Source organism: Sinocyclocheilus anshuiensis, unplaced genomic scaffold (genome assembly GCF_001515605.1).
Source record: "Sinocyclocheilus anshuiensis isolate Anshui unplaced genomic scaffold, SAMN03320099.WGS_v1.1 scaffold962, whole genome shotgun sequence".
NCBI classification, from domain to species: Eukaryota; Metazoa; Chordata; class Actinopteri; order Cypriniformes; family Cyprinidae; genus Sinocyclocheilus; species Sinocyclocheilus anshuiensis.
Window position 1 is genome coordinate 204102 of NW_015537985.1, and position 13777 is coordinate 217878.

Sequence of the window (13777 nt, forward strand, 5' to 3'; positions counted from 1 at the left end):
GAGCGTCAGTCTGTTTATGATTCAGCTGTCTCCTCATCATGCCTGTTAACACTCGCACCACCACCCGCCCGAACCAGCAGCGCAAAAAATCAATTTATTGTGCAATCGTGTGTTTGGCGATGGAACCAATCAGTGGTTATTTTTAATGAGGTTATGGAAGCCACTGTAAATTCACAGATCGATATTTCACCATGAACCATAAACAAGTTCCTGATGTGCTTCGGGAGAGTTTGAGAAGGTCAGAAGCAACAGGAGAAATGTGTTCCTGGAAAGACAGTGAAGGATGGGTTTCACGCACGCACACACACAGTTGTGATCCCTCAACATATGCTGGGATGTTCTGCTCAAACTGATATATGTCCCCTCTGTAATCTGTTCATGCTTGATTAGAAATAAATATCTCCGCAGCGTTTACGTTGAAGGTCAGGAGCTCCAAACTTTCAGGAGATTTATTCCTTTTGATAGTATAAACAAGTGATTAGACAAACAAGTCTCTTGAACTTGTTTGAAAGGACCTAAAATACATTTGTCCGCTTAATGTAAACGTGGCTGTGGAGAGATGGAATTGAGGTAACAGTTTGGGAGTGTGGCTAATCTATAACAGGTGGACCTGATTTAGACTGTGAGAGCTGAACTACAGTAACATATCCAGAGATGTTCCGCCGCATGGAAGTCATTTACGGCACGTTTTATGGTACGTGAGTGTTTGTGTGTGTGTGAATGAGAGTGCAAACATCTGAAAGAGCCATTAACCGAGGGCAAAACAAGCAGCCTTTAAGAAAGCACTTGATGTGGGTTGCACTGTGAGGAAATCACCGTGCCAATAGTTTGTCTAGTTAAAGGACAGACAGGCAGGTGCTGGAGAGGGCAGCTTGTCTAGATGAGAGGACAGGACCTTATAGTGAACAATGAAGGCAAATGGACCAGTGCCTGCAAGTGCTTCCTCGCTTACAGAGCTGTGAGTGCTTTCTCCTGTTTTCACTTAGATACATGTTGCTTTATAAAAAAGGAAGGACACTTTTAGAAAATATTGTGCTCTTGGTTAAATTTGGGTTATTGGATGGATGGATGCACCTCACAAAAGCATGTTTTCATCATATTTCATCAAAACCTTTAGTGTGTGTGTATATATATATATATATACACACACACACACACACACACACACACATATATATATATATAATTTATTCCTTTGATGGCAATCACTTTTGATCAGTTAATGCATATTATTTCTTCCACCCAAAAAAAAAAAAAAACATGTCTTACTGACTCAAAACATTGGAGTGGTAGTCTAAATATATTGAATAGAGGAAATTAAGTCTTTTTGTGCAATTATGATGGCATTACTTTACTGTAATATGTCTTGATGTTTTACATTTGATTTAGTTTGCGATTTATTTTTGTTCTCTTTAGATTTACATTAATACAGGCATGAAAACTCATAATGACTTTATTTTATAAGTATTTTATGAGTATATTTTATTTGTATTAATTAAAAGCGGTACAAAAAATACTAACATGTTTCTTTCATTTTTGTCGATGAAAGATGACCTTGACATATCATTGACAGGCTTTCTGAGATTCACCCATAAATTGCTGTAAGGCAGTAAAACTTGTTTTCAGAAAATATATCTTTAAAAGTGTCATCTTATTTCATTGGCATATTTATTACTTGTTACTGTATAAGCGTAAAAACCTTGATGCAATTTTTTTTTTTTTTATTTTGTCAACCACCATTTATTTTGCAGTCAAAGGCATATACTCACAGGACTCACACATTCACGCATTCGCAGCCTCTGTAGGTCACACTGACTTTCAAACTGATTCACTCATGCTATCTTTTGCCTCTCCTCCCATTCTCTCTCTCTCTCTCTCTCTCTCTCCCTTTCTTTTTCTTATGCTCTGAAAGCTGCATTCTCATGAAACACATACTATGTAGAGAGAAAATCGAATGTGAAGCATGAAAAATTATTTTATGGTGCCACTGTGTTCAAAGCTTGGATTAAGGGTGCAATTTTATATGAAGTTTATGATTTATATGGAATCAATTCACTGACTAGATTTGCGGTTCTTGTGAGCATGATCAACTTTTTCATTGATAACTGTTGCTACTGTACTAACCCAGAGAAATGAACAAATGCAAACTAAGTTGTTTTCAAAGAGGTCTATTTTAAGTCCTAGTCAAAGATATTTTTCAATCATTCCCCTTCTCATTACAGTATTACAGTGTAAGTTTGGTTTTCCGTGTGTTCTGGTTTGCCATTCTCTCTCTGCATAATGGTGACCTAGATAAGAAAATATGCATTGTGGTTATTCATTCCAGCTTATTCTGTTGTGTTCCCTGTGATTTTCTGCCCAACAGATTTAGCCTTTGTGTGTTAAACATTGCTCCTTTGCTGCTGTTCGGTTTGAATGGAGGCCAAATAAAAAGTTGAACTACAGAATATTTCAATTGCCCGTGTACAGGAGTTGTTATGTCAGTCATCCTAATGTTTGGCTTCAGCAGTCTAATGCTCTGAATCTCTGTTGCAGGTTCTGGCAGGGCGAGTATACGGTGGCCGTGAGCATCAACGACTATCTGGACGTGTACTGTCCGTACTACGAGAGCCCCCAGCCTCACAGTCGCATGGAGCGCTACATCCTTTTCATGGTGAACCATGATGGTTACCTCTCCTGTGAGCACCGCATGAGAGGCTTCAAGCGGTGGGAGTGTAACCGGCCCCAGAGTCCTGACGCTCCCCTGCGCTTCTCTGAGAAGTTTCAGCTCTTCACCCCCTTCTCACTTGGTTTTGAGTTCCGACCTGGACACGAGTACTATTATATATGTAAGTGTGTATTTTCAGTGCTGTTTCAACAGTGACATGAGGTGGATTTCTGAAATGAGAAGTCAAAGTCTATTGTCGCAGTCGTTCCCAACTTTTTTGAGTCCCCATGGTCCACAACTGTGTACAATCCGACATTTCTCATTTCTGTAAATTAAATTTTAGTATTGTACAATTTTTAAGAACTGAATGTTCTTCAGGGACTCCACTCTTTTAAACAATGAATTTACATGACTTTTTCAGTCGTTCATGATTTATTGGATAAGGACTAAGCATAAGGAATTTTAATCATTTTTTTACACGATTTCTACCCTTTAACATATTTTAGAGCTTGGCATAAATAGAATAATTTATATTCATTAAGTTTCAAGATTTTATTAATTTACTTTTCTAGGATTTTCTAGAAATCATACTTTTAAAATACTTTTTTTTTCTGGGGCCGGTTACTACCTCAAATCAGTGTTATTTTAGTATTATTTATAATTATTTATAGTATTTATAGTATTATATACTCTCATAGTTTTCATTATTATTTCAGTTTTTATTCATTTTTATTTTTAACATATATTTTCAGTTTTCATTTTCAATTAACTTAATAATTACATTTGTCATTTCTATTAGTTGTTTTATTTTTTTTTAAATAGTTTTAAATAGTTTTTATTTTATTTCAGCTTTAGTTTTATTTCCGTTAGTAATTTTAGTACTTTGACGTGTTTCAGTTAGTTGATGCAAGATTTCTAGTTTTGTTTTTTGAAACAATGAGGTTTTACATTAATAATTACACATTTCCATTAATAAAACATTAATTTTTTAGCATTTTTGTTTTAGATAATAACACTGCTACATATTTCCAGGTTGAAAATAAGAATGAATGAAAATAAGCATGAATGAAAATAAGAAATATCTTCAGTTGTCTTTTAGTGCTTGTTCTTTCTTTTTGTAAATAATTTAGTCATCTTTTGGCCCCCTTGGAGGTTTGCTGGGGCCCCTTAATGTCCCCCGGACCCCTGATTGAGAACCACTACTCTGTGGGTTGTTTTTTTTTAAGTCCAAAATAAATTCAAGCTCCATTTCCATTTGATGTTTGCACAATTTTGAGGTTAAAGGCATATGGAACATCATTTTACGTTTAATCTAATGCTAATATAATTTTTAATTGATATTGATTGAAGTTTATGAATAAAAAATAATTACTGCAATAAAACATAAGCACATTTTGTGTAGTAATTATTGGCTGCAACTAGCTGTTGTTTATTTATAGTCACCTGTTTTGGAATTGGTCAACAAATGCTTGGTAAACAAGATTAATGACAGTCAAAGACAAAAAGGTACATCTTTAATTAAATCAATCTGAGTGATTACTATACATAATTCCAAATTTATTTTGATTAGCATGAGTTGTTTAGGTTGTAATTAGTTCATTTCCACCAGACTGACCTATTCTTGTGGATTTGTGGACCGGCCGTGAACATGACAGGCAGGCATTATCACATTGACAGGGTCAATCAGCCAATCACAGAGATGTTCTGTGACTTTTCAGACTCCTTTCACGTTCATGATCTCTGAGAACACAGTGAGCTCCAGGGGAGCAAAAGAGACGCTGCCTCACTCTGAAACTTCATCCGCTGGTGAACTTTAGAAAAATTAGTGCTTTACGAGTGCTTTGAGCTCCTATTTCATACTATTTGTTTTGTTATTTCTGTTCTGTCATTTGAATTTTTTTCTTGTGTCCTCAGAAAAAACGCCCCAGAATTACAGGACATTTCGAAGGATAAGTTAATAGTTTATGCGAAGCAATAGAAATGAAGAAATAAAGATCCTTTAATCTGAAAAGCTCTAGCATTTCCTAAATGAGAAACATCCAGCAGCTCTTTCCCATTAACCTCACAAAGCTTTAAACTGGTGGGTTCAAATGGGAAACTTGTCCTTCACGCGTTTGTTTTACTGTCCTCCAGTGAAGACAATTTGGTGTGGCTAAACCAAATTAAAAGTAGCCATTAAACAAAAATCATATTTTTTTCATGTCAACCGCCTAGCTGTTTTAATAAGATAACATGAAAGACTTGTATCAGGAAGATGCCGGGAGAAAACAGGGAGAGGCAAGCAAACCAATCATTTATATGGTAATTACAATTCCTGACATGGGAGGCTGTGGCGTGGGCAGATGTGGCTGGGCTGGGAGCCACCTGTGTACAGTACAGAGAGCCTGGTGACTTTGAGCTCTCGCCGGCTTTGTGTCGCAGAGCCGCACTGTCCATCAGCAGCCATCCCCTTCCTCTATCCCATGGAGATTGCCACAGATCCTACATGCTTTTCATTTGACTGCTGATTATTCCCTGATTGACAGCTCAGACTGAAAGGGAGTGAAGCAGGCGCGAAGGGGGCGTCGTTCTGAGTCAACATCCCCTCCACCCAAACCCCCCTAAATCAGCAGGGCATAGCTCTGCTTATCATACATGCCGCAGTGTTGTCTCCGCACACGAGAGAGAGCGAGAGAGAGAGAGGGGAAGAGATGCCACAAAAAGCAGGCAAAAAAGTTCAAAGGTTCCCTTCAACTCTGTTTCTTCCCCTGTCCCCACAAACTGATTTTTAATGCATCTGCTTCGCAGCTTCCAGCCTGGTTTTGCATTGTGAAGGCTTTTGTTTCAGGGCTGGAAAAGGCCTTCGGACACCCCCGCTCCCCCACCAAGGCAACTCCATTCAGCACCCGAGCCACTCCCTGAGAGGATTGTTTGGATACCGGCAGCTCTATGGGCGTCATTTTCCCTAAGGGGATTGATGCTTTGCGGCGGTGTCATTGGGTCAGCGATGAGCGATGGATCTGAGAGGTTATCACTGGGAAATGGGGGCTGATCTCGATTGTCTGCCGGTAAAAGAACACGTCCATCAGACCTGGTCAGACTTAACCCCCGGACTTCCATCTCTCCCCCCGTATTGATCGGCTGTGATGACATTTTGACAGGCATCTTCTACACAGCTGCCGGCGGTTGAGGTTGGGTGCTCTCCAATGAACCTAGGATCCGGTGTGGTGAACATGCCACAAGAATACACAATGACCTGGGATGGGTGAGGGGGCACTGGGGGAGGGAAGATGACAAACTCTAGACAAGAGTTGGATGTTTTTGTTTTTTTTCCAGGGATCTATGTAAAATTTGAGTATAGATTCTAAAATCATCTAACATTACACAAATAGTGGTTAAAAAAACAGATGCATTGTCTACTTAATATGTAAAAAGTATGTAAACAATCATTTCAATTTAAAAGAATAATTTGATAACCAAAGTTAAGTTTTGGATTTAAAATGGTGATAAAACAATATATATAAATATAAATAAAAGCCAGTAATTTATTTTTGGAAACACCATGTAATCTCTTTATCACACTTAATTATTTTATATACATAAACAACAACAAAAAAGGGTAAATATACAAACATAAACAAAAGTTTGGGGTCAGTAAGATTTTTTAATGTTTATTAAATATGTTTTAATAAAGTTTAGAATAAAAATATAGAAAAAAAGTCTTCATAATCCTTCATTCTAATATGCTGATTTGGTGCTCAAGAAATGTTTCTTATTATTACCAATGTTGAAAACAGTTGTGCTACTTAATATTTTTGTTGAAACCATGATACATTTTTGTCAAGATTATTTGATGAATATAAAGTTATTATAAGTGTCTTTACTGTCACTTTTATTAATTTAATGCATCCTAGCTGAATAGAATTATTAAATAAAAAAGTCTTACTGACTCCAAAAGTATTTTATAATATTCCACTTTACATAAAGCTTAGATAAGTATTATATATAAAACTTTGTCCATTTTTTAGATAATATGGAGATGGTGAAGGAAGTGAAGAGGGAGACAGAAGGGATGGGAGTGAAAAAGGTTGATTATTTAATTTGTTGGTCCTTGCCATCAAAAAATGAAACCCTTTGCTCTTGATCAATCCCACTGTGACTCGTGCTACAAAACCTTGAGAAGGACATTAAAATAGGCTGCTGGGTTTTCTTGGTGGACATTTGACTGCGGCCAAGTTCAAATAAATGATTTCACTCTCCCCTTCTTTCTCGCCAGACCCTTATAAGGAAATAAGCAGTAGATTTGTTGTGTCTGTAGAACACAGATGAATGAAGTAATCTATCGAGCAGAGATGAACAGTGTTGCTGATGTTCCGCTGGAGCCGATCAGTCGGTTGACTGCTGGCTGACTCGATAGTGACTCTTTGCTCTCAGGTCACTGAGTGCTATGTGGGGTAATTTGCTATGGGAACTTTATTTGCTTTGTTCTTTATTTGGTTGTCAAGGGGTCAAACTCGCTCAGAGGCTTGAGAGACGTTCACAAGTGTCACCAAGAGGATCTTAATCAGATTCATTGGCTTGTTGAATGGTTCTGTTTGTCACAAGCACATTTAGCTCATTATTTCTCTTCAACTTCCTTTTCAACAGCCTCTCCTCATCCTAACCACGCTGGCAAGCCGTGTTTAAAGTTGAAGGTGTACGTGAAGCCTACAAGTAAGTCGTGCTCTAACTGTTTCACCCTGCCAGCGTAGAAAATAATATCCCCTCATGTCTACATGCCAACCTTCTGTAAGACATAACAGGAATGCAAATAAGCAGTGTTTGACACATTTTCCAGGAACATTTTGTTAATGAGATGTCATATTTATTTCCAAGCTGCGAGAATGTGTTCAAATGCAGACTGCATCCATCAAAACAGCAGCTGAGGTCTAATGGGAACTATTTAAATTTACCTTCATCACTCACCATTGGAAACCTAATATTAAAGGGATAGTTCACCCAAAAATGAAATTTTATGCCCATATGATGGAAGTCAGTGGTCACCAAAACAGACAAAATATCTTCTTTTGTGTTCCACAAAGTCATACAGGGTTGGAACAACAAAAGGCTGAGAAAATGAGGATGCCATTTTTATTTTTGGGTGAACTGTCCCTTTAATTGTTGATAAATGCAAGTCAAATTTGAAAAAAGTGTCAGATAATGCCATCAGTTAATGTTACATTCATAGTTGTAACTGTTCTTGTTTTCCGCATTTTAAAAATAACAGCTCAGACAACATTTTTACTTGTCACAGTGTTATTCACAGGGTTATTCATTCTGCCAGTGATGTAATCGCTGGTGCTCAGTTGCAGTATTGTTGGATGCTATTAGGGATTTCTACCCAACTACAGTATACAGTACAGTTGTATTGTGGATAAATATTTTATCTTGTAAGAAAACAAGTGAATAAAGTACCATCTTACTTAAATTCGTATAATGAAAAAGATGGTAACACTTTACAATAAAGTTCCATTAGTTAATGTTAGTTAATGTATTAATTAACATGAACAAACAATGAACAATAGATTTATTACAGTATTTATTCATATTTCTTAATGTTAGTTAATGAAAATACAGTCATTCATTGTTTGTTCATGTTACTTCACAGTGCATTAACTATTGTTAACAAGCACAACTTTTGATTTTAATAATGCATTAGTAAATGTTGAAATTAACATTAGCTAAGATTAATAAATACTATAGAAGTGTTGTTCATGTTAACTAAAGTAGTTAACTAATGTTAACTAATGAACCTTATTGTAAAGTGTTACCAAAAAGACTGAATAATTGGCTGAATAACTCACTCAGAGAAGAAAATTAAGCAGTTGTGTTTGTTTGTTTTTGTGCCAATTTCTCCACATATATATCTCCATATATCTCTTTTGAACACAATATGAAAATGCTACTTTATTCACATATCTTCACAAATCATACACTACTGTTCAAAAGTTTAGGGTCAGTAGGTTTTTTAAATTACAAAAAAACATCTATTTGGCAAGGACACATTATATTGATCAAAAATGACAGTAAAGACTTTTATATTGTTTTAAAAAATCAGTTGAATTGAATGATTTCTGAAGGATCATGTGACACTGAAGACTCGAGTACTGACTGCTGAAAATGCAACTTTGCGTCACAGGAATAAATTACATTCTAAAATAAACCGTTATTTTAATTTGTAATAATATTTCACAATATTACTGCTTTCACTATGTTTGATCAAATAAATGCATTCTTGGTAAGCATAAGAGACTTCTTTCAAAAACAAAAAAAGGAAAAATCTTAACCCCAAGCTTTTGAATAGTATTCTTGTCGCTTTGTCATTTCAAATTGTTTAGGACAACAGCGCTTACCCTCCAAGTGGAAATCTAGTGTTTATTTTAAATTCATTGGCACAGATACGTCAGGTCCGTGTAATCTATGAAAACGGTGTGTGAAATGTGAACCAGATCCTCCGCTTCAGTAATTAAACTCTAATTAGGTCAGTGCTGTGGGCCCCTGCTGCTTTGAGTAAAGGTATGCATTTCCTAGCGCTTCCTCTCCGTGTGCTGTCTCTCTGTGTTTGTGTGTTTCAGATGGTTCGGGCTATGAGTCTCCAGAGCCATTCCTGACTGATCAGAGCCAGCGCTGCAGGGTAGATGGCCCATGCCTAGCTGTGCTGCTGTTGCTGCTGGCCTTTCTGCTGGCCTGCATTTAAGAAGCTCCGCCACTCCCTACCGCTCTCCCTCCATCCATACTCCCTCAGGGAAGCCCTCTCATCCAGACCCCCGGCTCACAGGCTAACACGCAGTCAGATTCACGCATCTTCTTTTTTACTGAACGAGCTCCTCGCCACTGATCCGAGGACAGAGACGTTCGCCCTGCTTAGCGGCTGTTGTAAAGCTGAACACCTGGAGTCTGTCGTGGAATGTGACCTTTTATATATGCTGTCATGTAATCGAGGCTTGTATTCATGTGCCATTTAGTCACGTTTCAGGGCGTCGCAGTTTACAAAAGATTTCTGACACTCATTTGGATAGCTATAATGCCCCCCCACACCGTCTTTACACCATACTCAGCCCAGAAATAAAGGGTACTTTATCCTCTTAATAACAAATGACACCAAAGGACTCTCTTCAGAGTTTTAGTTTCCGTTTGAAGGGAGAGAAGAAATGTGTTTTGTGGTAGCCAGCAGCTAGGGACTTAGTGTTAGACATTCACATGCATGTGAAACACTGTGAAACAGAGAAAAACTTACAATAGTAACAATATATTTTTATTAGCAAAAACAAAACAAAAGTAGACCTTCTAGCCACTCTTCTGGTGCAAGGCTCAGCTGGTGGAGTTTGGATCAGATGCAGCCAAATGTCAGTGCTCACTGCTGGCCCTCGCCTCAAAACTGGGTGTCTGCTGGCGGGACAAGGACTCCGAATTTCTGAGATCGCTTTGGTGCAAACCCAAATGCCGCTTAATAAAACTCTGCATTGGTTTTTCTTTCCAGCTCTGTGGGACAAACAAGCAATGGAATGCAGTGAGTGTTTTAAAAAAAAAAAAGATCTGTGAGGAGCAGGGACTAGCCACTTTTAATTCACCGACGCACGCACTGCGGGCATGGACGAAAAGGAAATGGACTTTTTGTATTCTATTTCATGTTATTTTTGTAGCATTTAAAAGCAACATTAATTATTCATGTGATATGAGGAACGGTTTTAGCGTCTTGAGTGGCGATACAGTGTGTGAGTCAGCATTCTGACATATTCAGAAGGGCCCACTCTCTCACTCTTTACTGTTGTTATTGTGATCTTGTCAAACTGTATTCAGTATTTAAAGAGACAGAGAGCATTTCTTTCCATCTGATTCAATTGTGTGCTCTTTTTCATGTGACGTTTTGTACAGCCAACATGTTCTGTCAAACTGAAGAAACATGCTGAAATGAGAAATAAAAAATTAAAGCATTTTTGTCTACAAGATGCACAGATAGGTGCATTGTCTGAAGCTGACAAGTGACATTTTGGCTCAGCTTTGTATAGCATAGATGTAAACCCTATTAAATATTTAGAATGGGATGCAGACATCAGTGCTAAAGAGCTCTTTTGATTTTTTCCCCCTTCCCAAATCACTTTGCTAAACACTTCTGTTTCACTGTGCACTGTGTAAAGTTCATTGTGTGCGATGTCTAAACATTGATTTTTAGGTATTTTTCTCTGATTTAGTTCTGCAACATTTTAGAAAAATATGCACTCATGAGAATACCTGATATTATCGCATATATTGAGACAAAAAAAATCTTTTCACTTTTGTTCAAGGTGATTAAGTTAGCAGTTTTTCAGTAGCACTCTTGTAAGAAATTAATACTGTTATTTAGCAAGGATGCATTAAATTAATAAAAAATGACAGTAAAGACAGTTTATAATGTTACAAAATATTTCTCTTTCAAATAAATGCTGTTCTTTTGAACTTTCAAATTCACCAAAGAATCTTGAAAATGTGTCATGATTCCCACAAAAATATTAAGCAGCACAACTATTTTCAACATTGATAACAATCAGAAATGTTTTTTTAGCATCAAATCAGCATATTAGAATGATTTCTGAAGGATCATGTGACACTGAATAGTAATGTGTAATGATGCTGAAAATTTAGCTTTGCCATCACAGGAATAAATTACACTTTAAAATATATTAAAATAGAAAACGGTTATTTTAAATTGAAGTTTTATTTTTTTCACATTTATTTCTGTGACGACTTTGGTATGTTTTAGCCATTTATTTATACAAGTATACGCTAAAACAATATAGAATTTGTACAACCGTTATAACTAACAAAAATAATAATGCTAATAACATATATTTTGTCATACTTTTTTTGTGATTGTCATACTCTTTGAGATAAGAAAAACTTTTTCTTAGCCCTGTTATGCCCAACCATCATATTTTTTTTCATCCAATGTCCTGAAATAAGACCAGCTTCCACCTAAACAATCTCCTACCTAAACCATGTAAAATGTGATGAAACCTAACGTATTTAATACTTTAGCAGCAGTTATATAGATTATTTTTACACAGACATGTAATATGATTGTCGTTTGATGTTGTGTTTTCGGAATGCGAGACGGCTGGAATGAGTCACGGTCATACATGACTTGACATTTCTGGGCTTTGGCCTGGATGCTCATCCAACTATTAGTTGAGGGATCAGTAGCCTGGCTGGGCTCAGAAAAGTGAATGTCCTATCTGAATATTTTATGCAATGTAGACTATGATAAAAAATACATGCGCTAGAAAAGCATCAGTGCAGGATTTGCAGACTTGGAGATGGCACTGCAGATGCAAACCAAACAGCCAAACAGCTCCAGGTGGATATTAGTCGCAATCAGAATGATCATTACAGATGATAAAAACGGCTTTATGGTGAGTAAAAGATTTATGGCTTACATATTCAGTCTGTGTCACAGCACGATGCGCCTTATGCTGTCATTTGTAATTATAATTTTACATAATTTTAATGTAATGTTAGACTCGATATAAGTAACAGCATGTGTATTACATGCCGATTTCCCAGTGAACATTGAACAATAGATGTCTGCTGCCCCCTTGTGAATGAGACCTTTTAGCACCCTTGGTCTGGTGAGTGTTTTGTCCATACTTGTATTGTCAAAGGTCATTTATGCCACATATAAAGCTAATATCTTATATAGACTTATACTTTTGATTCATATTTTGAATATTTAAAGGGATAGTTGACCCAAAAATGAAACCTCATGTCATTCCAAACCTGTATGCATTTCTTTCTTCTGCTGAACACAAAAGAAGATATTTGATAGAATGCTGATAACCAAACAGTTTCAGTCCTCATTGACTTCAGTTGTAGTCATTGGAAGTCATTGGGCCTGAAACCATTTGGTTATGAACTTTCTTCAAAATATCTGAGGAATATGTGTCATTATTTACTCACATAAGGGTGAAGAAATTACAGAATTTTCATTTCGGGGTGGACTGTTTCCCATTAACCAATAACAACTCTTGTCTGTCTTACGCCTGTGTCTCTGTGGTACATATGGCCTCCCACAGTTCCCGGAGGTACAACACAAACACACACGTCTCAAGGCTCCTGAACAGTCAGTACATGTTGAATCTGTCGGAGACATGAGCTCTTTGAAAACGAGAAAATCAAACACATCGAGAGCCGAACATCTACAGAGAGCACACTTCAAAAACTATTATGAAATGAAAAGGTTTGTGGAAGAGCGGGAAATTCTGTGCAGAGATCACAGGAGATCGATGTTTTTGATCAACAAAGAAATACAAGAGCTTCAAAAGACCTTGATAGACATAAACCTGATAAGCGGATATTGTCACGAAGCCTACGCTGTTCATCTGAGATCAGTGAGTACAGCCTTTTCAACTTGTAAAGAATCCAAGAAAGCAAAGAAATGTGGTAATATTGATTTGAATGTTGAAAGTGGTAACTCAATGAAGTCCAACTGCATGTTTGGCCAGAAGCATGACGGTTTAGGTGATAAAACCTCTGGTGATTGTGAGAGGGAGCTGTCAGAACTCAAACAGCACACACTGACTCCAGAAACCTATAAAACATGCAGCACTAATACCTATGTTTCACCACATAAGGATTTAAAAAACAGTAAGGATGATTATTTCAAAGCCTCATTGTCTCATTTTGAGATATCCTCAAGTGAATGCAATGAAAAAGATGAGGATAAAAGTGATGGACGTCCTCAGAAGACTTCAACCAAGAGCCCTTCACATATCGCAAAGACAGATCTGAAGAACAGTTCCTCGCCTCCTACACATTTCACCCTTCACAGAAGAGCAAAACAAGCGCATCAAAGGCGACAAAAAGTTGCTCTTCATATGCCTCCTGTACTGAGGACATCCTTACGTGAGCAGAATGGTTCTTATGATATGGGTATACAGCAGCAAGACCAAGATGGCAAGACGTTGTCAAGATACTTACAAAAGAAAGACAGCATGAACAATGGCAGAAGTCACATATCGAAGGCAGTCATTAAACACAGCCTTGAGCTGCTCATCGAAGAATACGATTGTTCTCAAAATGCTGGAATTTTGAACAACAAGCAGAGGGATTTGCATGAAAAGGTGTCTAACTTTGTAT

The 13777-nt window shown here is 37.2% G+C and overlaps 1 protein-coding gene across 1 annotated transcript in view; it reads left to right on the top strand.

Moving 5' to 3' along the window:
- Nucleotides 1-9377, top strand: part of LOC107674409 (ephrin-A2-like) — a 55187-nt gene extending 45810 nt beyond the window's left edge. The window contains exons 2-4 of the mRNA XM_016468379.1: nt 2536-2828; nt 7274-7339; nt 9244-9377. Of these exons, the coding sequence (XP_016323865.1) occupies nt 2536-2828; nt 7274-7339; nt 9244-9362 (478 nt within the window). The 3' untranslated portion in view covers nt 9363-9377. The remainder of the gene's footprint in view (nt 1-2535; nt 2829-7273; nt 7340-9243) is intronic.
- The last annotated feature ends 4400 nt before the right edge of the window (nt 9378-13777 follow it).